At 36.4% G+C, this 27,911-nt stretch overlaps 1 protein-coding gene across 1 annotated transcript in view; it reads right to left on the reverse strand.

The window, feature by feature from the left end:
• Positions 1-18,825: 18,825 nt before the first annotated feature.
• LOC127842167 (carotenoid-cleaving dioxygenase, mitochondrial-like) overlaps positions 18,826-27,911 on the reverse strand; it is a 37,362-nt gene continuing 28,276 nt past the window's right edge. Inside the window, exons 11-13 of the mRNA XM_052371519.1 lie at positions 27,687-27,787; positions 21,806-21,917; positions 18,826-19,943 (exon numbers count right to left, since the gene is read on the reverse strand). Of these exons, the coding sequence (XP_052227479.1) occupies positions 19,741-19,943; positions 21,806-21,917; positions 27,687-27,787 (416 nt within the window). The 3' untranslated portion in view covers positions 18,826-19,740. The remainder of the gene's footprint in view (positions 19,944-21,805; positions 21,918-27,686; positions 27,788-27,911) is intronic.

The following is a 27,911-nucleotide window of genomic DNA, read 5'->3' on the forward strand; positions in this document are numbered from 1 at the left end:
TGGGGCAAGACATTCGACGGTTAACCAACCTGGCATACCCCTCTGCACCGGCAGACTTGAAAGAAACATTGGCCAAAGAACAGTTCCTTGATGCTCTTCATAGTGCGGACATGAGACTACGCATCAAACAGGCCCGACCAGTAAGCCTCAATGATGCCATCAGGCACGCTGTGGAGCTCGAAGCCTTTAATCGGGCAGAAAGAGCAAAGTCCGACGGCCATGTGTCTGCGGTAGCTACAGATGGCAATAAGCCAATGAAGCAACTCGAAGAGCTTCAAAAGATGGTTGACATGCTCAACAAACAACTAAATCAGTTCATGGGCACCGCAGAAACTTCAAAACCCAGATTTGGTTCAGGGTCAAGCGTCAGGGAGCGACGTTGTTATACCTGCGGCTCAAAGTTCCACCTGAGGAGACAGTGTCCAGAGAATAGACGTGGGCATCAGAATGGAGATAAAGCGGCTTCAAGGAAGCCAGATAGGCCCTGTGATACAGGAAAGACGACTTCAGTGAAGCCAGAAGACTTCAAGACTCAAGCTAATGCAATCGGCGCAGGTTTGTATCTCACAGTCCAATGCGGACAATGGACTTTGCCAGCACTCGTTGATACTGGTGCCATATTGACAGTGCTGTCGTCTCGCGTGTGGGAAAAGATGGAACGCAAGGAACAGATACCTCTAGAAGAGTATGGACATGTGTTGGTAGTGGCATCCGGTGAAGCCCTATGTGTGAAGGGGAAGACTAGGCTGGAATTTTCGATTGACAAAGAATGTTTCGTGATGAATGCTTTAGTGGCCGAAATAGAAAATGACTTTATTCTTGGTCTTGACTTTTTGGAAGCATACGGTTGTAGAATAGATATTCTTGACCGAAGCATTACAATCCGAAATAGGCGCTGCCCACTAGAGTATTTTCCTGCTCGGGGATGTTTTAGAATAAGTATATGCGAGGACATTGCAATTCCCGCAAGGTCGGAAGTGATTGTTATGGCGAGCGTTCCAGACTACAAGAAGATGTATACAGGCCCTTTCCTGGTGGAACCCTCGCAGAAGTTAGCGTGTAGAGGGGAAAGCTTGGTAGCAAGGTCATTGGTGGAAGGAGCTTCAAAGGTGCCAGTGCAAATAATGAATATCACTCAGCAAAATCATCTGCTACACAAGGGTACAAGTATCGCTCAAATGACTTCAGTGAGTGTGCAACACGGGTATATGCAAGCTGTGTCTTCCGAGGGACCTGTACCTGAGCATCTAAAAGACCTGTACCAGAAAACAGTCCAAGGTATGGATGAAAATCAACGTCGACAGGTAGCCAAGCTGTTGGTGAAGCACGCATCAACCTTTTCAGAGACAGATTATGACATAGGGAGGACCGGCATAGTGAGGCATAAGATAAACACCGGTGATGCTCAACCCATTAAGCAGCCGTTACGAAGACCACCGTTTCATATGAACGAAGAGATTGATTCGCAGATTGAGGACATGCTTCAAAAAGAGGTTATTAAAAAATCGACCAGTCCTTGGGCTAGTGGCATTGTGATGGTCTCCAAGAAGGATGGTACGAAACGTTTCTGTGTAGATTATCGGAAGCTTAACGATGTTACCATAAAGGATTCCTACCCTTTGCCTCGGATTGATGATTCCTTACAGCAACTGGCAGGCGCTGTATGGTTCTGTTGCCTGGATTTAAATTCCGGCTACTGGCAAGTCGAAGTTGAAGAACATGATAGACCGAAAACGGCATTTGCTTCAAGGATGGGGCTATTTGAATTCCGAGTGATGCCGTTCGGCCTCTGCAAAGCCCCGGCAACATTTGAACGATTGATGGAAGCAGTGTTGGCTGGTTTGAATTGGAAGGTGTGTTTAATCTATCTCGATGATGTGATTGTTCATGGAAGGACATTTGAAGATATGATCCGAAATCTGGACCTGGTCCTCGGCAAACTCGGTGAAGCTGGCCTCAAGCTGAAGGCACGAAAATGTCAGCTGTTTCGTCATGAGGTATCGTATCTAGGTCATATCGTGTCCAAAGACGGAGTGAAGACAGACCCCAAAAAGACGGAGGCCATACGAGAGTGGCTGGAGCCTACTTGCGTTACAGAGGTAAGGGCATTCGTGGGGCTTTGCAGCTATTACCGTAGGTTCATAAGGGACTTCGCGAGTAAAGCTAAACCTTTGCATAAGCTCACTGAAAAGGGTCAGAAATATGACTTCAATGAAGACTGCAAGAAAGCTTTCTCGCATTTGAAGGAATGCTTGTGCGCTGCACCTATCTTGGCCCATCCGGATTTCAAAGAACAGTTCATTTTAGACACAGATGCCAGTGATGTGGGGATTGGTGCAGTGCTATCCCAAAAGGTGGATGGTATCGAACGACCAGTGGCGTTTGCAAGTTAAACTTTGTCAAAGTCGGAACGACGTTACTGCGTAACCCGGAAAGAACTGTTTTCCGTTGTCTATTTCGTGAAATATTTCCGGCATTTCCTATATGGAAGAAAGTTCACGATTCGGACAGATCACGGATCACTGCGGTGGCTTACAAACTTCAAGAACCCAGAAGGCCAGCTAGCGCGTTGGCTGGAAGTATTGGCAGAATACGACATGAAGATAGAGCATCGCCCTGGACGCCTTCACAGTAATGCGGATGGGCTAAGCAGAAAACCATGTAGGCAATGCGGTCGAGTAGAAGATGGAATTTCAGTAAAACGCATCAACGAGGCGTGCTCGTCTGGATTAAACCTCAGTAAAGCACAAGATGCGGATGATACTCTCTCCCGCTTGAAAAATTGGGTTGGGACCGCAGAGAAACCAAATCCAAAGAATTTGGAAGAAGAAAGTGCGTACATGAAGGCACTTGTAGCCCAGTGGGACCAACTAGAGGTTCGTGATGGCGTCTTGTTTCGGAAATATGAACCAAACGGTCGAAAAAAAGTAACCTATCAAGGTGTTGTCCCGCTAAGGATGCGAAGGGAGGTGTTAAATTACTCCCATGACATTCGTGCATCTGGTCACTTGGGAATCAAAAAGACCCTCGCAAGGGTTCAACAAGCCTATTACTGGCCAGGCATAACCAGGGATGTGGCGATATACGTCAATGGTTGTGAGGTTTGTACACGAAGAAAGAATCCATGCAAAACCAAAAAGGCACCCATGGAGATCACTCGAAGTGGGTTTCCAATGGAACGCATCGCGATCGACATTCTCGGCGAGTTGCCTATCACAGAGAGAGGCAACAAATATATTTTAGTGATTGGTGATTATTTCACCAAGTGGATGGAATGCCATGCAATGCCAAACATGGAGGCAAAAACGGTAGCAAGCATATTGCTTGAACAGGTTGTAACCAGATTTGGAGTACCACGAATCATTCACTCAGACCAGGGTCGACAGTTCGAGAGCTTGCTGTTTACAGAAATGTGCCAGCTGCTACAGATCGACAAGACTAGAACGACACCTTACCATCCACAGTCTGATGGTATGGTCGAACGCTTCAATCGAACACTAGTGGCCATGCTTAGTGCGTTCGTGCAAGAAAATCATGGTGACTGGGATGAACATCTACAATATGTTCTTATGGCATATCGTTCTACCGAGAATGAAACCACGGGGTTTTCACCAAACAGCCTCATGTTGGGTCGTGAGGTATCCACCCCATTGGACCTGATGTATGAGATGCCTGTAAGCTTCAAAAAGACACCTGTGAACCAGTGGGTGTGGGAAGTTCAGGAGAGGATGGAAAAAGCTCACACTCTGGTTCGTAAAAACACAGGACTGGCCATGAAGCGACAAAAGGTGTGTCATGACGCAAGGGTCTCATACGAGTCTTTCGAGTGTGGGGAAAAAGTGTATGTTTTCTTTCCGGTTAAGAAGTCGGGTTGCAGTTCAAAACTAACTTCGTTTTGGCGCGGACCGTTTGAGGTAAGGGCTAAATTGTCACCTTTGCTGTACCGGGTGAACTGTGGCCAAAATAAAGGTGAGCAAGTAGTGCATTGCGACCGACTTCGTAAGGTAAGGCCCCAAATCCTTGATGGTGAAATCGAGGATAATGATGGGGGCCCCCATGATCTTCCGGTCGTATGCGAGGAGGACTTGGAGGTCCCCAAAAACAAACGTAGTCGGCGGAGACCGGTTTGGGCTGACGACTATTTGTTATATGCTTTCAGGGAGATGCCTAACCTGAAAATAACGCCAAGAACACAGACAGTGGCGCTGGTCTGCCCAAAGTGCAAAGAGTCATGTGAGGACTCCAGCATGTACGCATATCATATACGTATATGCATGGAAGGCCAAACAGGTTGCGACAAGTGTCGTATGGCGTTCAAAACGAGGAAGACGTATCTACAACACGTACGGAGAGCACATCAGACACTGGAGGAAGATTGGCTGCAAGAAGACCCGGGAGATCTGATCGAAGACATAGATTTTGTACTGAGTCCGTGAAGCCAGTAGTGGCCGAGGAATCGGCTGCCATAAAGGTACAAATGGAGCCACAGAGCCAAATCAAAGCGCCAGCAGCAGTTGAGGATCCAGTAAAGTCAGGAAAAGACCCTGTGCAGTCAGCGAAGCTTAATGAGGCACTGGCCTGCCTCAGAAAGCCAACACAGCCGATGCTTCCTGGGTCTGCTCCAAGGCCAACCGCGGTACCAGAAAGAAAAAGAGAACTGAAAATTAACGTGCAAACATCTTCCGAACGGGGATTTCTAAAGAAGAGAATTCTCGCGACTGATGGTGGACAAATGGTATTCTCAAGTGAGACAATCACAAAAAGGGAGTTGGGCGAAACCTCCATACGTCTCGGCGATATCTGCCAAGGTTCCGTAGACCTCCGTGACGTGAATCTTGACTTTAGTCAGGATGGCCTGCTTGTCTCAGCGCTGTATACACCGGAATAGTGAGAAGGATTTTTTTTGTTGTTGTTTGAATCTCAGGGAGAGATGTTCTCAGTGAATCTTTTTGGATCTCAGAGAGAGACATACTAAGTGAACCTTCTTTTTGAATCTCAGGGAGAGATATTCATATAATTATGTGTGTTCATCACGCCATTGTTTCTTGATGCTTTCATTGTGGGTATCTTTACTTTAAACTGTTGATCTGGGAATGATCATGTAGAAACCATGACTGTCTTATCATGTTTTAAAATGTTGTTATTTTTTTTACAAAGTTGTTGTACTTGTTTTGTACTTGGATAAGGAATATCCTACCTGTTAGTTATTTGAAGTTAATAAACCAATTGAAGCATATATTTTTGGTTTAAAGAATCATGAGGGGACTCATGTCTAATCGGAGGCGTGGGTAGTGTAACGAACGGTTTCGATACGAATCGGCCTTAATAGAAACGGTTTATTACTTCCCTTCAATTGTCTTAGGCTTCATTGGTTACTTCCCTTAGTCGTAAATTTGTCAATTTATATAACTTGGATAAACTGACTTCCACTCACGACGTAAGCTATATTTTTGCTTAATTACCATGAATAAACTCTCGTAAAACATAATTAATGTTGCTAGATACTTTACCGATGTAGTATGTAATATCTTAGATGCAAAATCATATGAATTTATGTTAACACTAAAGAAATATGTGATCGGTAAATTCCGTTAATTACGAAAGGCTTTCGGAAACGTCGGTAGTTTCCGGATCGTGTTTTTCCGTTGGCTAGGTGGCGCTCTGTTCGCTAGTATATAAAGGCTTGCAGATAGGCTAGTTAGTCAATTCTCTTGTGGATGCGAGCAGAACAAGATCTCAAGTAGAAGGTATAGTACAATATAATAGGTCTGTAGCATTTGGGAAATTACGTTAGCTGCAAGCTTCAAACGGTGCTGCCCGGGCTGCAGAGTGCCTATTGTAGAAGTACAGAGGATTAGCGACGACAAAAGCGCGGTGGCGGAAGATAACCGAGGGTTTGCAGGTCGTGGAGTTATACCTTCATTGAAGCCGGAAATTGTGGAAGACAGAAGCTCAGTTAGAACAAGAGTTCCCTGTACGTCGCAGTGTAAATATTTAAGGCGACTCAATTACTCTTCATTATCCAATCATAAGGCAGGTAGCCTGAGAAAAATTAGTTTTAATTCATTGTTATTTGTAATCGGCCTTCCGAGGGTTTCGGAAGGCACATCGTCATTGTGAGGTCGCGCACATAGTGCTCGGTGGCGGCCTCAGGAAGTCGGCGGCTCGCGCTACAATAATAATATAAAGCTTAAAAACTAGCTTTTTCTAACTGAGATATTATAATTTGACATGTCATTAGAGTAAAGTGTAGTTGTTTCATAATATCAATGTTGACACAATAAGAATATCATAAAAAATGACAAACCAAATATAAAAATCTGAAAACCTTGAAGCTTTAATTATAAGGTTTTACTTACCCTCGTAGATTTGATTCAGGTTGATTTACCAATCCTTTACGAATTGAAACTTCAATCTCCTTCCAGAAGATGTTAACATGTATACGTTAGGAAATAAAGTGTATCTGTTTAATCATGCTCTGTCCGTTATATAGCACATAACAGACGGTGTCCGATTGGTCAGTCTCTCTTAGATGCATATTATCGATCATTTATGATTTGTTAGACATTAACATCGTCCATCATACTTTAGTTGTATATGTTGTAGTAATGGAAAGTTAATAAGTTTTAGCGTAATATTGGTGTGGCTAATGGGAAGAGACGCATGATTTATTGATCTTTATTGACCGTCTTAAACATTAAGCTTTTGGACTGGTCAGTAATCATCAGCACAAGTACCTTTCAAGAATTTAAGCATAGTCGCTTTTGCTTTGTCATTTTTACCATTGCTATAATACATAATAATACATATATCCAATTACCACACGTAACAACAATATTATTTTGTTATTTGTACACGCTGTCTGCTTGCTATAAAAGACGATTTGAAATCCCAGCCATGTCAAAAAAGGAAAGCAAGAAAGGAATAACAAGAACTATTAGGATACAAACAAGCTTAGTGAAATGACTAAGCAAACAAAAAACGAATTGCTTACAAAGTTATGGAATAACAGAAGGCATCTAGGCCGAGCAGCCTTAGTTCTAAAAAGAACGTTATACTACCAGTTTGGTATTGGTCGATTAACGCAATATTTAGAAGGTTGGGAAAAATCGATATCGTCAAAATAACGGCGTCCACACTACGTTCTCGGTGTGTCTTCTACCGTGACCTTGGCGTTCGCACTGAGTTGCCTCTGTGTCTATAGTTTCGAAAGGAGTTTTTTCAATAAGCCGGTGGAACGCAAAGCCTCGGCTGCTACTTTGAACATGCCCTAGGTAGTAGCCGTAGGGTCGCCGAATGAAGCGTTCTGTATGTTTTAGCGGCGTTCTAAAAAAGAATGCATGGCGTACTTTGCGATCCTTTCACTTGGTTAACTTATTATTCAGACAGTGTACACGAAGCCTGAAATATTCACACCAAATTAAAATGGAGCTTTATATTCGCATAGGACCCAATTTATTTTGCTAACGTGCGCTTAGTCGCCGTAAGAACTCAATTGGAAAGCAAGCCCGGTTTGACGGGTTATTACTGAGAAAATATAACATATATCATCGAAATGAAAAACCATATTATTACGCGACAGCCAATATAAGTGTGAACTAAACACCAAAAACAATCTGAACACTATTCCATTCATAACAAACAGCGTTTGTTGCAATATTTTGAAGCTCAGCTATATGGCGCCCCAAATACGTCATACGCCCCTAAGCTGCAAGTGAAACCTATGCTTACTGTGCCAGTAAGTGCACACTGAATCAAAGCGCTGAAGGCACTGCAGTTCGCTCTTTGAATGCGCTTACTTTTACAGTCACGGGGCATGACGTTCAACTTTTTTAACGTAAGACAACAAAAAACTAAATCAAAACACAGTCAACTGCTGCTGCCTTTTCATCGTTTAATGCCCTTGTCCCAAATCACTTATAAGAATTAGAATTCACTTAACCACTTTCATTTTTCTTATGTAGTATGTTTGATATTAACATTATAATCAAGGTGATCATGCTATAAATGAAACAATGATCAGCTTGTATTTATTGACACAAGTTAACGCTTAAACACTATTACAGTATTTACGTAACGTTATTATGTCGTCATCCTACAAAAATAGCGAGTATGTCTACTAACTAGTAGCTAGTAGTTTAAAGGTCGCCTTAGTGTAATAGATATGATATCCGCCTAGCAGTCCCAGGAAACGGACTCGAGCGCGTTTCAATGCAAATGAGGCTTTCGATGCATTCGAGCTATAATAAATATGTAAAGCTATAATAAATATGTAAAAAATACTAGAAAAGCTATTTAAAGGTTGCTAAACTGAGATAAAAAGCATGAATGATGGTTAATCGAATATATATTAATATGATTTTTTTTTTTTTTTTTTTTTTTTTTTTTTTTTATTCAATATAAAACATACAATGTAAATATGTGCATAAGCAAGAACAAAAGTGGTATAATACAACAGTTATAATGTCAAACACATATTATAAATGATATGCTAGGATATACTGTTTTTTTTTTGTTTGGTTGCCTGTGGTGTATGCTGTTATTTTTAAATGTAATAATCAATCATAGAGATGATTTGCGGAGAGTTAGGTAGAAGACAACTGGACTGGGTTATGAAAGTTTATGCGTTTCCATTTTTGTTCAAAAATATGAAGTTTATCGTTGTTGAGGGCTATTTCTTTTTCAATTTTGATCTTTAATTTTAAATAGTTTATAAAACAGTTGAAGGTAGGTATTTGTTTTTTGTATTTGAAGCTAAATATAAAATATTTCATGAGTATGATAATGTGGTTCACAGTGTTATTAATTTCTGGTATTTTAAAAGTATTCACACCGAAACTGATATTTAAGAGAGACAGTTTAAATTTTAATTGTTGTTTCTCTAGAAATGTTGTTAACTGGTTCCATAGAATTTGAATATGTTTGCACTCCCAGAACAGGTGTTCTATTGTTTCAATGTGTTCGCTGCATATATCACATAAATTTGTGTTGGATAGGTTGCACTTAAAAAGGTATTTATTTGTTGCTATGATTCTATGCACATATTTATATTGAAAATTTCTCAGTGTGCTATCTATAGTTGTTTTATATGGCATGATAAATATTTGTTTCCAATTAAATTCATGTTCTCGAAGCAGGTTTTGCCATTTATTTTGAATCTTGGAGTTTTCTGCAGGGTGTTTAATTTGTAGTTTGTAAAATATTTTGTTTGTTTTGTTTTGTTTTGCAAGCATGTTTTCCGTGAATGATGTTTGGGTACATGGTGTGTTATTTGTATTAATTGTAGATTTAATATGTATGGGTATGCTTTTAATTAATGTGTAATACATTAGGAAATTGCTTGAAGGTATTCCGTATATATAACATATGTTCTCAAAAGAATAAAAGTCATTTATTCTGTAATCGTACAATTGGTCGACATATTTAATGTTTTGTTCAAACCAATGTTTATAGAAAAAAGTCTTATTGTTTGAAGTTATGTCTTTATTGTTCCATAAAATAGTTTTACTGGTGATTTGGGTTTCTAGATTATGAGTAACATTAGTCCATGCTGATAAAACACTCGATAGAAATATGTTTTCGTTTGCAATTTCATGCAAAATGGTATTGTTGATGTTACATTCAAAAAGTAAGGAGTCACCATATTTTTTTAGGATTTTCTGGTAGAATAATTTCCATTTACTTGTATTGGTTTTATCTAGATATCTTTTAATCCAGCTGCATTTGATTGCATTCAAGAATGAGTCGATGTCCGTTAATTGGATACCTCCATTTTCTACAGATTGAATTAACTGGGTTCGCTTAATTTTATCAGGTTTACCGTCCCATATGAAATTAAATATTGCTGATTGTATATCTTTAATAATATCATTTGGTGGGTTTGGGAGGACTGTTAGTGTATACATTAATTTAGGGAGTGCAAACGTTTTCAACACCGTGTTTTTTTCCAATTAGTGTAAGTTTACGATGCTGCCATGATTTTAAACAATTTTTAAATTTTTGTAATTTAGGCAATATGTTTTTTAGAATTGTTTCATTTTCATTGTTTGTAAAGGTTATTCCTAACGTTGTTGCTTCATCTGATGTCCAGTGGAATTTCATTTCTTTTTGAAGTTGAATATTACTTTGTTTAAATTTACCTACTCGTAGCACAGTGCATTTACTTGTGTTTAGTTTTAGACCTGATGCCGTTCCATAAAGGGTTAGCGATTCTATAAGGTTATTGAATGAGTCACTATTGTCATTTAAAAAATAAGTTGCATCGTCAGCAAATAAGGACTGTTTAATTTCGTCGTCAGGTTCTAGCGATATTCCTTTTATATGTTTATTTGATTGGATATAATGTGATAGATACTCGATGCATTTAATAAATAGCGAGGATGAAAGTGGGCATCCTTGTCTTACCCCTCGTTCGATGTTAAAACTGTTTGAAAAAAATCCATTGTTAATAATAATGCTGTTTATGTCGGTGTAAAATAGTTTTACCCATTTAATTAGACTTTCACCAAAATTCATATTTTCTAAACAAGAGAACATAAACGAATGATCTAGTGAATCGAAAGCCTTTTCGAAGTCTGCAAAGAAAATAAGGCCTGAATTGTTTGGTTGGTTGAAATAATGTATGCATTCTTGTATCAGACGTACATTTTCACCAATGTAACGTCCTTTTATGAAGCCAGATTGAGATCTTGAAATGATTGATGGTAATATTTTTTTAATTCTGTTGGATATACTTTTTGTTGCAATTTTATAATCATTGTTCAGTAAACTAATCGGGCGCCAGTTTGATAAGGATTCTATTTTTTTTCCAGGTTTTGGAATGAGTGATATTATACCTTGTTTTTGTAGCGTAGTTAAGTTTTCGTTGTTAAATGAATAGTTAAGTGAATTAATTAAATGTGTTTTAATATCGTTCCAGAATATTTTATAAAATTCGATTGTGATGCCGTCAGATCCTGGACTTTTGTTATTTTGCATTTCTTTAAGTGCTAGTCCACATTCATATTCATTAAGTAATCCGTCACACAATATTTTTTCCTCTTGATTTAAAGCATGATGTGTATTTTTAAAAAGGGTGTTAGTTTCAATATGTTTTCGTTTATAGAGGGTTTCGAAAAATAAACGTTGTTCCTCTAGTATTTGTGTTCTGTTTGTTATATCTTTGCCATTAACTACTAATTTGTGTACAGTTTTTTTGTTCACTTCTACGTTTTTCGATGTTTGCGAAGTATTTTGTGTTTTTTTCATTGTGTTCAACATGCTGTGCACGCGCTCGTAGTAATATTCCATTGAGTTGTGTATGATAGATTCCTTCTAATACTTGTTTGTTTGATGTTATTTCATCTTCAATGGCTTTGGTATCATTTGTAATTGTTTCATGCAATTGTTTTTCAAGTGTTTCAATTATTTTCATGGTCTCAGTTTCAAGTTTTTTTGTTTCTTTTTGTTTAAATGATGTGTATCGTATTGTTGTGTTACGTATATTACCTTTAATTATTTCCCATAATGTGTTGGGGTTAGCATCTTTGTTATTTTGAGCTGTATTGGTTATTTCCTGTTTTATTTGCGTTTGGTATTGTGTATCTAATAAGATGCTGTTATTAATTTTAAAGTATCCTGGGCCCCTTTCAGGTTGTATATTGTGCAGTTTAAGTTCAACTAGAGAATGGTCGGTCATAAATCCTGGTTTTATGTTGCATGTATTAATAATATTGCAGAGTGACTCAGATATTAGGAAATAGTCCAATCTGCAAAATATTGTTGGTTTTGTGTTTGAATGCCAAGTGAATTTTCTCTCATTCGGATTAACTGTACGCCAGAAATCGATTAAATTGTAGTTTTCAATTATGTTATTCAAAATTTGTCTATTTTTTGAGTGAGAATATCGGTTTCCATTTCTTTTATCTAATAATGGGTTTAGAACAATATTGAAATCACCTCCGACTATAATGTTTTTATCTTGGTTACTTATTATATAGGATTGCAATGTCTCGTAAAATTTGGATTCATCTATGTTAGGGCCGTAAACGTTTATTAATGTTAATTGTGTTTCGTGTATTTTTATATCTATGCTTGCTTGTCTGCCAATTATTATTTCATTGAAGTTATCCACTATTATTCCTGTATTACTTTTTATCAGAAAAGCGATGCCTTGTTTATTTGTATGTTGTCCACTTAGATAAATATCTCCGTCCCATTCATTTTTTAAGGTTTGTGCTAAGGTAGGTGTTAGATGACTTTCCTGTAAAAGACATATATTATTTTTTTTTCATCTAACCATTTAAAATTTTTAGTGCGTTTGTCTATGTTATTTAGCCCTTTTACATTTAGAGTACATATTTTAATACTCAAACCAAATGATAGTTAAGTAAATGGTAATGTTTTGTGCGCCAGTCCAGTTGGCTGTTAGTACCGTTTGTAAACAAAGGCAAAAATTTAAAGTTAATGATCTACAGTCTAAACGGTGACTTGAACAGCATCCAACAGACATTCTAGTTACAAAGGTTACAGCAATATTGCAAAAGAAACAAAGACCAAAATATAGGTATCTAGACATAATACATATATCTGCAATCATATTGTATATGAACAACACGATACAAAAAATAACGCTATTATGATGTAAAATGTCTTAAGAGAAATGCTAACAAAACAAACAACAACAACAAACAAGTAAACAGCACACAGGCCAATTTTTTAACTTTAGCAATAGTATTGTAGTACGGGTATCAGCTTACTGATTTACAAAAGTTTTCAGAAACAAGCTCAAGTATATGAAGCTGAAAATTGATTTGTTAAGGTAGTTGAAAAAAGTCTTTAAAATATGTAGGTCATTTTATCTAAACGTCACTTTTTGTTGAATACAGTGTATTGCTATGTTATTAGTGTAACCAGTATAAGTTTCTACCGGACAAGAAACGTGGTTATTTTAAGATGTTTTGTACAAAAAATTTAAGATGTGTGGTTATGTAAACATCAGGATTTTTTAAATAAAGATGGTATATATATTTCGCTCAGCTACATATTATCTATGCACTGAACAGATTTTGTGTTTTTTTTTATCTTTATTTACTATGATTTTTTTATGTTAGCATTGAAATAGTTTTTTCCCTTCTTAAAAACAATTTGTTTAACAGTATAAACTGTGTATATATAAATGTTATAATGAACGTCTGCATAAACATAAAACAAGTAAGATACAAACAGTGTTTGATTAACAGTATACAATATACAGTATATATAAAAACTATTTTCAATAAGTGTTTATAAGATCGCATGGAAAGATATTTGCGTACTAAAAGTTGTTACTAAAAACAATTTTTAAGAGTTCACATTTTCACAAAAGATACTTTCAACATAATTGAATACCACTGGATCCCGTGTGCCTTTTGTGCAAGTACACACAGTTAATCATTAAGAAAACAAACTAGATATGCCGATATTAATTTAACTATTTTCAATATGTGTTTCTATGACATATATTCGTTCACTAGGTGTTGCTACTAAGTATAATTTCCATTAATCAATTTACATTTAACAAATGGCAGTTTTGAACATATTGGAAAAATACACATCACTAGATCATAACTAGATCATAACAGTTTTTAGTTCTGATACACAAACATGTATTAGTAACAAAACTAATATTGGTATGAAAATTCAACTAGGGAGACAAGAATAGGCATAATAGTAGTGCACACTTATAAAACAAACGGTTGGTACTTTAATTTACGTGTAATAGTATTCAAAAGAAAATAGTAGTGCACACTTATAAAACAAACGGTTGGTACTTTAATTTACGTGTAATAGTATTTAAAAGAAAGCAAGAAAATAAACACTAATAATATATATGGTACAATTTCTGGTGCGATTATTGGAATTTCAGAAGGTTTTTCATTTGAATATTAATTAATTAAATTCTTATCGTGCACATGAACACATTTAGCTTCAGTTGAAAGCGAAATAGAAGCCTTATTTACACACGAATTGTTATATTAAGATTAATTGTGTTATGTGGATTTGATTTTATTTGAGACACAGATGCACCAGCGATAAGAGTCACTCAAACAAATTAACAGAAATTTTCAGAAGGTTGACAGTTTGAATATTAATTACTTAAATGCTTATCTTACACATTAACACATTTAGCTTCAGTCGAAAGCGAAAATGAGGCATTATTTACATACAAATTGTTATATTAAAATTTGATTTATTGTGTTATGTGGAACTGGTTTTATTTGAGACAATATGTAACAGCGATAAGAGTCACTCAACAGATTAACAGATAAAATCAGCTTTTCTTACACATTAACACATTTAGCTTCAGTCGAAAAGCGAAAACGGGGCATTATTTACATACCAATTGTTATATTAAAATTTGATTAATTGTGTTATGTGGAACTGATTTTATTTGAGACAATATGTAATAGCGATAAGAGTCACTCAACAGATTAACAGCTAAAATCAGCTTATCTTACACATTAACACCTTTTGCTTCAGTCGAAAGCGAAAATGAGGCATTGTTTACATACGAATTGTTATATTAAAATTTGATTAATTGTGTTATGTGGAACTGATGTTCTTTGAGACAATATGTAACAGCGATAAGAGTCACTCAACAGATTAACAGCTAAAATTGAGTTGTTAATTCAACGTTTTAGTGTTTTCATGTACATATGAACAAATATATTATATTGTATTTAGGTTTTTTATTACAAAAAAACAAAACAAAAACACAACAACATGTCACTATGTAAATAAAATTGAATTGTGGTTTCAGTTACTTAAAAATTACTGAACAGTACAGATCTAGTATGTGATTGGCGACAGTAGTACAGTATGCGCATTATAGTTAAAAGTATAATGTACATGTTTATATAAACCTGTTACGTTTTTGTGCTTTTGTTGTAAAAAATGTTTTTAGGATATATTGTTTCATTGATATTTATGTATGATCTCTAATTTATATTGTCTTTTCGAGTAAAAACAACAACTGATACTTGTGCATTATCTATATTTTAATAAAATCTATTGGAAAAAAGGCATCATTTGAAAAACAACAAGCCAAAAAACTGTAAAAGAGAGAAAAACTTGCGTTTTTTTAACAAAGACTATGACCAAAAACATTTATAGTACAGCCTTTATGGGTATAGCATTAATACATCTTTGAAAATAGATTAGTCAGAGCCTATTACATACCACATGACAAAAAGAAACGTCGATAATATTCCATCTATACCGTTATTCATAAAAATACACTGCCATGATTTGGAGTATTATTTGAGTCTTTTAATGAAGAAAAACATCATTAAACATAGTTGTTGTTATTTTGATTATAATCATGGTAAATTTATAAATAAGGGGTGCAGCTTTTTTTATGCGACAGAAAAAAACACACCAATACGGTTTGCCAAGGGAGATAGAAAGAGTTGACTTGTAGTTAGCAGAGTTACCTTGCCTCTATTGATCGCAATTTATTTTATATATAATGTACACGTTTATTGAAATTAGAGAAACACGAACAATGTGTAAAAAAAAAACGGTCAAAGAGTTCAATTTAAATCGGCGTAATCGCCTATGGATTAGGTACTGTATCGTTCGCACACATTGTATGCTTACAACTTAGTAACGCTTTTGCTGCGAATGTTTTTGGTTCCAATTGTGCACCTGTTCGACGCATTTTGGCAGCACTTCTATTAGTCCATTTATAATCACTATCCACACCCTCAATCCTTTAATCCTGACCTTATGTGCTGTTTAAAGTATAAATTTCTACATTTGTAATTTCATGTTTATATCAACCGGAACCGGAACATAATTATCCATATATATTAATATGATGCTATAATAATTAGTATGAATGATGGGTTATTGAATAGCTATTAATAGAATACTAAACTATGATAATGAGTATGAACGATGGGTTATTGAAAAGCTATTAATAGGATGCGAAACTAATAGTATCATTATGAATGATGGGTTATTTAATAGCTATTAATATGATGCTGAACTAAGACTGTTAGGATGAATGGTGGTTTATTGAATAGCTATTAATAGGATGCTTCAATAAGATAAAAGACAACATTAGTATGAATAATGTATTGCTGTTTTTTGCATTGTTCAGCTCCTCCTCATGGGCCCTCCCTAACCAACCAATTCTTAGACTTAAGGATAAAGAATTGACGTGCAACCAAACAATTGCCTCCACCGTTTGAACATATAAAAGATAGTACTAGTGATTATGTAGTTAATGAGTGTTCTACAAAAACAATGTTATAAATGCGGTTGGTAAATACAACTTTTGACTCAAAATTAAAGAGCAAATCTTGAATCTTCCAAATAAAATAAGTTTTTGTTTGTTCTCAGACTTAAATCTAAAAATTGTTTGGTGAATACGGCTAGATTCAAATGCTTTTAAATAACTGGTGATTTCAGTTATTAGTCCGCAGCTGAAGCTGTCATCAATTAATCCGTATGTTATCTTTTTCAGTCGAAGTCTGTAATATGCATATGATAACGAATGTGATACGAAGTTATAACTGTCATGACATTCGTCCATGCCCAGTCTGGTTCTCATAAAAAAACATAATTCTCAATACAATTTTGAATTAATGTTACTTTGTAGATCTCATCCATTGATGATTTGATTAACACATCGCAGTCGATATAATAGTAACGCGTATGCTATGATTAATATGGATAATGAAGCGGCATAGCATCTACTTCTGATTAACTAATTAGCTTTTGTCGATTGTATTGGCACTTTTATTAGATCGACCAAGCTTTCCAAAAGACAGTGTGTTAACTTACTGAAACTATATGACTGAAATGCTGTAAATCATGGCTTTACATGTCAGGCTTTTATGAAATAAGAGTTGTTGTTGTAAAAACAACACAAAATTGAAATCACTTGAAGGCTTAGGGATGTAGAAAGAAGAATACACATAATGATGCTTGTTAGTGAGAGAAATTAGAAACAAGAGGGCCAAGATGGCCCTAGTTCGCTCACCTGAGAGGAGTCGGTTTATTCAATCTTTACCAAACGTCAAACTTGACCTAGATATTGTCCAGACAAACATCCTGGTCAAGTTTCATCATTATTGAACCAAAACTCTCGCATATGAAGTGTTTTTGTTTTTTTAAGATTTGACCTGGTGACCTATATTTTGAGTTTACCCCCTTACCAAACATTAAACTTTGCTTACAAAAATAAATATTATGACCAAAATTCATAAAATCTGAAACAAAATTGTGACCTCTAGAGTGTTTACAAGGATTTTGTATAATATAATGAAAATTTGGACAATCAAAGGGCAATAATTATGGCATTACTTATGTGATATATATATAAATAAAACAAATCTTTTCACCAAGTTTCATGATGATTGGGCAAAAAATGTGACTTCTAGAGTGTTCACAACTTTTTTTAATACGTTTAAATATAAGAAAACTGCCCCCACCCCCGGCTGCTATGTTATTCAACTGACCGAAACCATTTTTGAACTCAACTCTCATATCAAGGAAACAAATGTTCTGACCAAATTTCATGAAAATTGGGCCAAAAATATGACTTCTAGAGTGTTCACATGTTATCACTATATACATATAGAGAAAAATGCCCCGCCCACTGGCGGCCATGTTTTTTTTACCGATCTGGACCATTTTCGAATTCGTCCGAGAAATCAATAAAACCAATGTTTTGACCAACTTTCATGATGATTGAGCAAAAATGGTGACTTCTAGAGTGTTTACAAGGTTTCTCTATAGCCAAATAAGGAAAACTGCCCAGCCCACTGGCGGCCATGTTTCTCAACGGACCGGAACCACTTATGAACTCAACCAACATATCATAAAGACAAACATTTTGACAAAGTTACATGAAGATTGGGCATGAAATGTGACTTCTACAGTGTTTACAATATTTTTATTTCTTTTTTGACCAAGTGACCTAGTGTTTTACCCGGCACGACCCAGTTTCGAATTCGATCGATATTTCATTGGGACGAAGCCTCTGACCAAGTTTCATGAAGATCGGACAATTAATATGGCCTCTAGAGTGTTTACGAACAAATGTGTACGGACGGACAGACGACGGACAAAGACCGGTCACAAAGCTCACCTGAGCAATCATGTGAGCTAAAAAACTTCATTTAAAACAAAAAAAACTGTGGAACTGACTTAAGTTTTAAGTGTGCTGAATGAATTGTTACATGTTTTGAATAAACATATGTGTCCAGAAACTCTTCCAGCTGACATTGCCGTCTTTAATACATAATTTAGCAATTATATGTCGCGATGGCACGCAATATTATTGACTTATAAGGCGATCGAAGCGACCTCATATGACAATAAATTGATAAGTAACGGATTCTAGACGATCTTATGCGAATGAGTTAAAAACACGTTTTGACTATTTATAGAACTGAATGTAACATTTTAATTGGAGCATAAAAACTGCATTAATATGTTTATATAAACTATATACATGCATACGCTTCCTGTTTTGTTTCAAAGTTATCGAACGTTATTTGTCGAAGAAAACGAAGAAGCAGATTGCATGAAAAATCAAACAATGTGATTGGGAACAACTTCAGTTAACATTATATATAATATGTTTAGTGTGTGCATGGTGGGGAAACATGGTATACTCTGTCAATAGATGTTTACCGTCAATTTATTGCAGTCGACCAATATAGTAATATGACTGAAAGACCTTTGCAAGGGCAAAAACAACCATCTTATAAATGTGATGCTGAAGTTAAGCGTGATAAGTGAAATAATAAAGAAATCATAGAGTTCTATTGATTGAGCAATGTAAGTCGTGCATAGGTTAATTCTTGTAAATAAATATTTTATAACGGAGTATATGGCCTAAAATGTATAGTCGTTTATATCATATAGGTCAATAAAAGTACACAATGACGCTTACATAGTTTTCTCCATAGGTCGTCACGTTCACGGTATAAATGTTTATTGTTACATACAATCAATACTTAACAACACAACTACCAAAGCTGAATTACGCAAGCCAAACTAATAATACGTGGCATATTGAAAAAAATTGTTTAATGAAATCTAACACATCATTGGCATTGGTGAACATATTAAATATTAATCCCCTTACAGCAATAGGTATACGTTACTTCAACGTTTCTACAATTATAGCACTGATGTTATCTTTAAGGTGAAACAAATTCATTAGTTTGAAATTAAAATTCGGAAGCACATACAAACTCAAAGTGCAATGTCATTTGAGTTAGCTGGAAATCCTTCCGATAATCAATTCAACGATTTCTATTTAAACACAGGTGATGTGTTTGTTACAAACACAATGCCTTAAACTGCGCCGCTTTGAAGCCATATATTTGACCTTTGACCTTGAAGGAAGACCTTGACCTTTCACCAATCAAAATGTGCAGCTCCATGAGATATGCGTGCATGCCAAATATCAAGTTATCTTCAATATTGTAAAAGTTATGGCCAATATTAATGTTTTCGGAAGGACGCACAGACTGACAGACATACGGACTGACGGACAGTTCAACTGCTATATACCACCCTACCTGGGGCATACAAATGATTAATTGCAAAACAATCAGACAAAGGACAAAATCATATGGCAAGCACAAACTCAAATGAATAACACGGAAAATAGTATAAATTGGTATTGGGCAAACGCATACAAATTACTTGTATGCATTATAACCCTAATCGATTCGATAAAAAAACAAATTAAGTCATTTACACACGCATTACTTCATCATATAATTCATTTGGTTTGCCTATTTCAGATTTAAAAAGTCCATGGAAATCTCTTGGGAAATCGTCTAATCCTTCAAACTTGACCTTGGCCAGTGACGTCATGTTTGTGGCGTCCAGCACTAACAAGAAGCAACTCCTCGAGTCATCCATGTGGACCTTGTTGACTGCGACCAATAGAACACCTGGAAAGTACGTGTGTAATATAATTTAGGCGTTCTGGAAAACGTTCTGTATGCCTGTGCGTGAAGTGTCTTCCTAGACAAGCCCTTGCAATCCGCGCACGTTACGTTAATCACGGACGACACGTTCCGCTTTTATGGTATTCGTTAAAACGTAGCATCGTTTTAAGGAAAATCTAGCCTAGGCAGATTCCGTCGTTCCGTATCTGGGGCGACACTTAACGCACATGTATAACGCCCCGTTTTACCAGGTCTTTATACAAACTCAAATATACATGTACATTATATAAAACAATCAAAACATCAGGAACACTATGAAGAGAGAAATTCTCGTCATAATCCGTCTTTTATATAAGAAGAATTTCTTTTACAAACAAGTACAATATTTAAATATACTACTTAAAAGTGTCGCAATATTGGCACTTGGTATCTTTTAAGGGGCCAAAATGACCTACAAAAGGTAACTTGTTTCGATTGTGCTCAGCACTACGAATAAGCTCAACTGGTTCATATTCCTTATTCAACCGCAAACAAGGAACTGAGTTATCATTTTTATAATACATAATCGTTATATTTTGCAATAATATGTTTCGTATCCGAACCATATATACGTTGATTTTAATCTATATAAAGTACTCTTTGGTTTTATTTCAATATACTTTCAATATACTGGTCAAGTAAGAAAACGCCAGTTCCTTATTCGGTTATAATAAATAACAAGGAACCAGTTCCCCATTCATACCGAATAAAAAACTGTGTTATTATTAAGTACAACTAAGTAAAATTCAAATTTATTGCAATTAATATTTATAATTTCAAACCTACATATAAAATGATTTGCATTTATATGTAGTACTCATTGATTAATTTCAATTTACTTTTTAAGTACGAAATTGCCAGTCCCTTTGTCGATTTGAATAAGCAATATAAAACTCGTTCCTTTTTACGTATTCAGCGGAGTAAAAGAATGTTAAATATGTAGATCACATAAATGTAACATGTTTCAGGTTTTGTTGATGTGAAGTTAGTATTTAAAGTAGCAAATATCAGTTCTGTTTCAACAATAAATCCTTTTCATACGCAAGTGAGTGACATGAACTTGTATTGTAATACAACTGTATTATCTTATGGTTATTTTGTTTTGATTTATTTAAGAAATGCCTGTATTATTTTTCATAAATAGTATATCAAAATGCAAAGCTTAAATAAGGAATACGGAACTTTGTCTTATTCCTTATTCTTATAAGAAACACGGAAAAAAGAACCAACTCAATCTCCATACGAAACGCAGTGTGTTTCAAGTAATAACGGTCGATATGGTATGTTTATCGATATTGTAATAGGCAAGATTTTTTAGTACTGCCAGATAAATAGGCTTTTGAAAACCCCAGCACTGTTTTGGATACGTCTTATAAAATATAAGTATCAATCTTGGTAAACGGGACTCAATGTATGTGCGTAAGGTGCCATCCAAGAATCGCCTGTGCAGTCCACATCGGCTATTCAGGGAATACACTTTCCGCCTAAGCTGGATTTTTGTGTAGAGGAGACTTCTTCTAAAAGAAAAACTTCACTGGAATCATAAAGTGTCGTCCTTGATAAGCCTCTGTGGCCTCGGACAAATAACATACCATCGTCCTCTGCCGTGCCCCTGGGTTTGGCTATGAACACTCGCTCAGACACATAACATACCATGGTCCTCTGCCGTGCCCCTGGGTTCGGCTATGAACACCCGCTCAGACACATAACATACCATGATCCTCTGCCGTGCCCCTATGAACACCGGCTCAGACAGATACCATACCATGGTCCTCTGCCGTGCCCCTCGGGTCGGCTATGAACATCGGCTCAGACAGATAACATACCATGGTCCTCTGCCGTGCCCCTCGGGTCGGCTATGAACACCGGCTCGGACACATAGCATCCTGCCTCGCGCCACTCCTCGTAGGTCTTGTTGTCCACGTTGATCTTCATAACCTTCAAAACAAGCGATGTGTTTGTGAAACACTTTGTCCTCATATATTTGACCTTTGACCTTGAAGGATGACCTTGACCTTCACCTTTCACCACTCAAAATGTGTGGCTCCATGAGATACACATGCATGCCAAATATCAAGTTGATATCTTAAATGTTGCAAAAGTGTACATTAAATAAGCGATTTTGATCCATATATTTGACCTTTGACCTTGAAGGATGACCTTGAACTTGATCTTATACCACTCAAAATATGCAGCTATATGAGATACACATGCATGCCAAATATGAAGTTGCTATCTTCAATATTGCAAAAGTTATGGCAAATGTTAAAGTTTGACGCAAGCACACAAACAAACACATAAACAAACCAACAGACAGGGTAAAAACAATATGCCCCCACTATAGTGGTGGGGACATAATAAACACTGGGTCGTTATGAATTCAAAAAACAGGTTGTCTTAAATTCAATAACTGGATAGTACTAAATTTCAAAACTGGGTCGCTTAGAATGTTAAAAACTGGATCGCTATGAATTTTAAAAACTGGGTCGGTATGAATTAAAAAAACAACTGGGTCGTTATGACTTGCACAAACTGTTTCGTTATGAATTTCTAAAACTGGGTCGATATGGATTTCATAATCTGGGTGGTTATCAATTTTAACAACAGGGCCTGAAAGGCCCAAAGTCGCTCACCTGAGATTCAAAGGAACTGATCTGTTCTGTGCAGCCCTAGATGTCATTTGAATAAAATGTTCTAACCAACTTTCATGCTTAGTGAACACCCTGGCAGCCACGTTTTTCAACACACCTGAACAATTTTCATACACATCCAATATATCATTTAAACAAATATACTGACAAAGTTTCATGAAGATTCATAAGTCCATATAAGGAAAAATGCCCCGCCCACTGGTGGCCATGTTTTTCAAGCAAATGGAACCATTTTCGAACTGGTCCAAGATAACATTGGGACAAATCTTCTGACAAAGTTTCATGATGATCGTACAGTAAATATGGCTTCTAGAGTTTTAACAGGGTTTTACTATAGCCGTATAAGGAAAAATGCCACACCCCCTTGGCAGCCATGTTTTTCCACCGACCGGAACCATTTTCGAACTCATCCACGATATGATTGGGACAAATCGTCTGACCAGGTTTCATGATAATCGGTCAATAAATGTGGCCTCTAGAGTGTTAATAAGGTTTTACTAAAGCAATATATAGCCATATTATAAAAAAGGGACAAAATTGTCACAAAACCAGGTTTTCATTGTGAAAAAAAAATCTGATAAAGGGAGAAAACTCAAACTGAACTTTTGAAATGACCAAAAAAAATTAACCCCCTTTGTAAGTTTTTTTTTTTTTTAAATCTATTTTTAGTCGTGGCGACCTTGACATTGGAGATATTGACGTGATTCTTTCGTGGGACACACCGTCCCATGATGGTGAACAAATGTGCCAAATGATTTTTAAATCTCACAATGAATGACATAGTTATGGCCAGGACAAGCTCATTTATGGCCATTTTTGACCTTTGAACTCAAAGTGTGACCTTGACCTTGGAGATATCGACGTAATTATTTCGCGCGACACACCGTCCAATGATGGTGAACAAATGTGCCAAATGATTTTAAAATCTGACGATGAACGACATAGTTATGGCTCGGACAAGCTCATTTATGGCCATTTTTGACCTTTGAACTCAAAGTGTGACCTTGACCTTGGAGATATCGACGTAATTATTTCGCGCGACACACCGTCCAATGATGGTGAACAAATGTGCCAAATGATTTTAAAATCTGACAATGAACGACATAGTTATGGCCCGGACAAGCTCATTCCGCCAGCCCGCCAGCCCGCCAGCCAGCCAGCCAGCCAGCCCGCCAGCCAGCCCGCCCGCATTCGCCAATCTAATAACCAGTTTTTTCCTTCGGAAAACCTGGTTAAAAATGCCCCGCCCCCTGGTGGCCATGTTTTTAAAGCAACCGAAACCATTTTCGAACTCATCCAAGATAACATTGGGACAAATCTTCTGACCAAGTTTCATGAAGATAGGAAACAAAATGTGGCCTCTAGAGTGTTAATAAGGTTTTACTATAGCCATATAAGGAAAAATGCCCCGTCCCCTGTCGGCCATGTTTTTTAACCAACTGAAATCATTTTTAAACTCGTCCAAGATATTATTGGGATGAATCTTCTGACCAAGTTTCATGAAGATCGGACAATAAATGTGGCTTCTAGAGTGTAAAAAAGATTTTACTATAGCCATATATAGCCATATAAGGCAAATGCCCCGCCCTTTGGCAGCCATGCTTTTCAAGCAAACGTTACCATTGTCAAACTCATCCAAGATATCATTGAGACCAATCTTCTGACCAAATTTCATGAAGATTGGACAATAAATGTGACCTCTAGAGTGTTAACAAGGTTTTAATAAAGCCATATAAAGCCATATTAGGAAAAATGCCCCGCCCTCTGGTGGCCATGTTTTTTAAGCAACCGAAACTATTTTCGAAATCATCCAAGATATCATCGGGATAAATTTTCTGACCAAGTTTTATGAAGATCGGAAAATAAATGTGGCCTCTAGAGTGTTAACAAGGTTTTACTATAGCCATATAAGGAAAAATGCCCCGCCCCCTGGCGGCCATGTTTTTCAACCAACCAGCATCATTTTTGGACTCTTCCAAGATATTATTGGGATGAATCTTCTGACCAAGTTTCATGAAGATAGGGCAATAGTGTGGCCTCTTGAGTGTTAACAAGATTTAACTATAGCCATATATAGCCATATAAGGAAACATGCCCGGCCCCTTGACAGCCATGTTTTTCAAGCAAACGTAACCATTCTCAAACTCATCCAAGATATCATTGAGACCAATCTTCTGACCAAATTTCACGAAAATTTGACAATAATTGTGACCTATAGAGTGTTAACAAGGTTTTAACAAGGGAGTTAACTATTAGAAAGTATGCATGTACAGGTGATCTTTCTTTAACAGACTGTTAATATGTTTTCACTATATACATATATAGAAAACTGCCCCACCCCATGGGGGCCATGTTTTTCCACCCATCATAACCAGTTTCGAACTCGTCCGAGATATCTATAAAATCGCTTTTTAGATTTTTTTTGTATGATGATTAGGCAAAAAATGTTACTTCTAGAGTGTTCACAAGCTTTTTTACTATACAAATAAAAGGAAAATGACACCCTGCCCCTGACGGCTATGCTTTTTTACCGATCCGAACCATTTTCAAACTCAACCGTCATATCCAGAAAACACATGTTCTGATCAAATTTCATGAAGATTGGACCACAAATGTGACTTCTAGAATGTTCTATATACATATAGAGAAAACTGCCCCGCCCCCTGACGGCCATGTTTTTTTCACCGATCTGGACCATTTTCGAACTGATCCGAGATATCAATGAAACCAATGTTTTGACCAAGTTTCATGATAATTGGGCAAACATTGCGACCTCTAGAGTGTTCACAAGGTTTCTCTATAGCCATATAAGGAATACTGCCCCGCGCCCAGGCGGCCATGTTTTTCAACGGACCGGAACCATTTTTGAACTTAACCAACATATCATTTAGACAAACATTTGCCAAAGTGACATGAAGATTGGGCATCAAATGTGCTTTCTACAGTGTTCACAAGGATTTTCTTGTTTTGACCTAGTGACATAGTTTTTGACCCAGCACGACCTAGTTTCGAACTCAGTCGGGGTATGAATTGGACAAATGTTCTGACCAAGTTTCATGAAGATCGGACGACAATAAATGTGGCCTCTAGAGTGTTCACAAGCCAAAATGTTGACGCCGCACGACGGGCGACTGACGACGGACAAAAGGCGATCACAAAAGCTCACCATGAGCACGTTGTGCTCAGGTGAGCTAAAAAGGGCCGTTATTAATTCCAAAAAAGGTTGTTTTAAGAATTTCAAAAACGGCTTGTTGTGAATTTCAAAAACTCGGTCGTTATGCATTTCAAAAGTTTGGCCGTTATTAATTTCAAAAACTGGTTAGTTATGAATTTCGAAAATTGGCCTGATGAATTTCAAAAACGGGTTGTTGAGACAGTCAAAAACGGTTGTTATGAATTTCATAAACTGGATAGTTATGAATTTTAAAAACTGAGTCGTTTTTAAATTCACAATTTTGGTGTTTATGATGTCCATGAAGTGAACAAAAATTGATCGACAATACAACAGATACTTGTATTAAACTATACTCTTGCATATGAGAAAATTAATGGTGACATCAAAATTGAAAGAGCTACAAATAGCTTAAACACAAACTGGGTCGTTATTAATTTTAAACCTGGGTCGTTATAAATTTCAATAATTGTGTCGTTATGAATTACAAAAACTGAGTCGTTATGAATTTCAATAACTAGGTCGTAATGAATTACAAACACCGAGTCGTTATGAATTTCCAAAAAACTGGATCGTAATGAATTATATTAACTCGGTTGTAATAAATTACAAAAACTGAGTCGTTAATAAATTCCAAAACTGGGTCGTTATGACTTTCGTTAACTGGGTTAAATGAATTTCAATGAAGTTAACATGATTTGATCAATCGTTAAAATAATTAACGTTTTCTAACTAATCTCGTTTACATTTGAAGGTTTGATTTAAGATTAAACAAAATACCGGTAATACTGACACCAAAATCGTATATGAACACTTCAAGTCTTTGGTGCACAATATATAATGGAGTAAATGTGGGTGTTCAGTGCTTATGCTATTCAATTGTTTTGCGGAGAAACTGGAGTGGTCTTAATGTATGGTCCATTTTTTGTATAATGGTCTAAAGTAATGTTGATCTTTTAATTTTTCAAATGATTTGGTAATGTAAAATGGCTTGGGCCCCGGCCTAGCAATCATCGTAAGACAAACTTAAGTTCTATCATTCACAATGACAATTTAAAAGAAATGCAACTGAATAGTACCAATCAAATTTTTTTATTTAAGAAATTCTATTCTTTCAATTGTTCACATGCCCTATATTTTAAGTTAATATTTACAATAAAAGCGTCTTTGATGAGAGATAAACAGTTAATCGCAAGATAAATTTGCAACAAGATCTTGATAAGACGGGGCCCTGTTTGCAACTGATTGTAGCATAAGTTACCCGTATTAACCAAATAATTATTAGACCTAATTCTTAGAATAAAAAATAGTCTTTATATTTGTATATTCAAGAAATTCTTTAGTTTTGAGTCAATCTTTGCATTAACAACCTCTATCCTATCATTCTTCATGCAGAACATTTACATATCTATACAATTACTAGCGGTAGCCGTTATATATTCAAACGCTGAAAGTATTTTTATTGGTTGTAAGTCTCTCCTGTATTCTTAAGTTTAAGAATTTTTTGGTAAATACGGGCCCATGTACTTATTCTGGTGGTCATTCAATCTTATCATAAGTTTTTCATAAGGTAATCAAACCTCGCTTTGTAAAAACGGGGTTAAATACATACGCGTTAGGTGTCGTCCCAGATAAGCCTGTGCATGGACAAACTTTCTGCATTTGTTGTATTTTCTAGTCTATAGAAAGACTTATTCTTGAAGAAAATCCACTTTATGTGGAAATGGTCGTCCTTGATTAGTCTGTGCGGACTGAACAGGTCAAGCCGGGACGATTCTTTACGCACATGCATTAAACCTTATTTTCACATAACGACGCTAATATGAAATAAGACATGGTCCTGTTGTTTGCAATTGATTGTAGAACAAGTGACCTTGTACTCACACTGGTGTTCATCCTGTCGCCTTTGTGGATTCCTACCCCGTACACATATCGGTACTTCCGGCCGTTATATCCGGCGTAGTTCCACTGTGGGAATTCCAATCCTGTAACGATGTGTGAACGGTAACAAATCATATATCATTATTTACAAAAAGTCTATATATTCCAACGAATGCAAACAAACTGTATTTCAAATGAAAAACTAAGCTACAGCAAAGTTTGGTTAAA

Source organism: Dreissena polymorpha, chromosome 8 (genome assembly GCF_020536995.1).
Source record: "Dreissena polymorpha isolate Duluth1 chromosome 8, UMN_Dpol_1.0, whole genome shotgun sequence".
NCBI classification, from domain to species: domain Eukaryota; kingdom Metazoa; phylum Mollusca; class Bivalvia; order Myida; family Dreissenidae; genus Dreissena; species Dreissena polymorpha.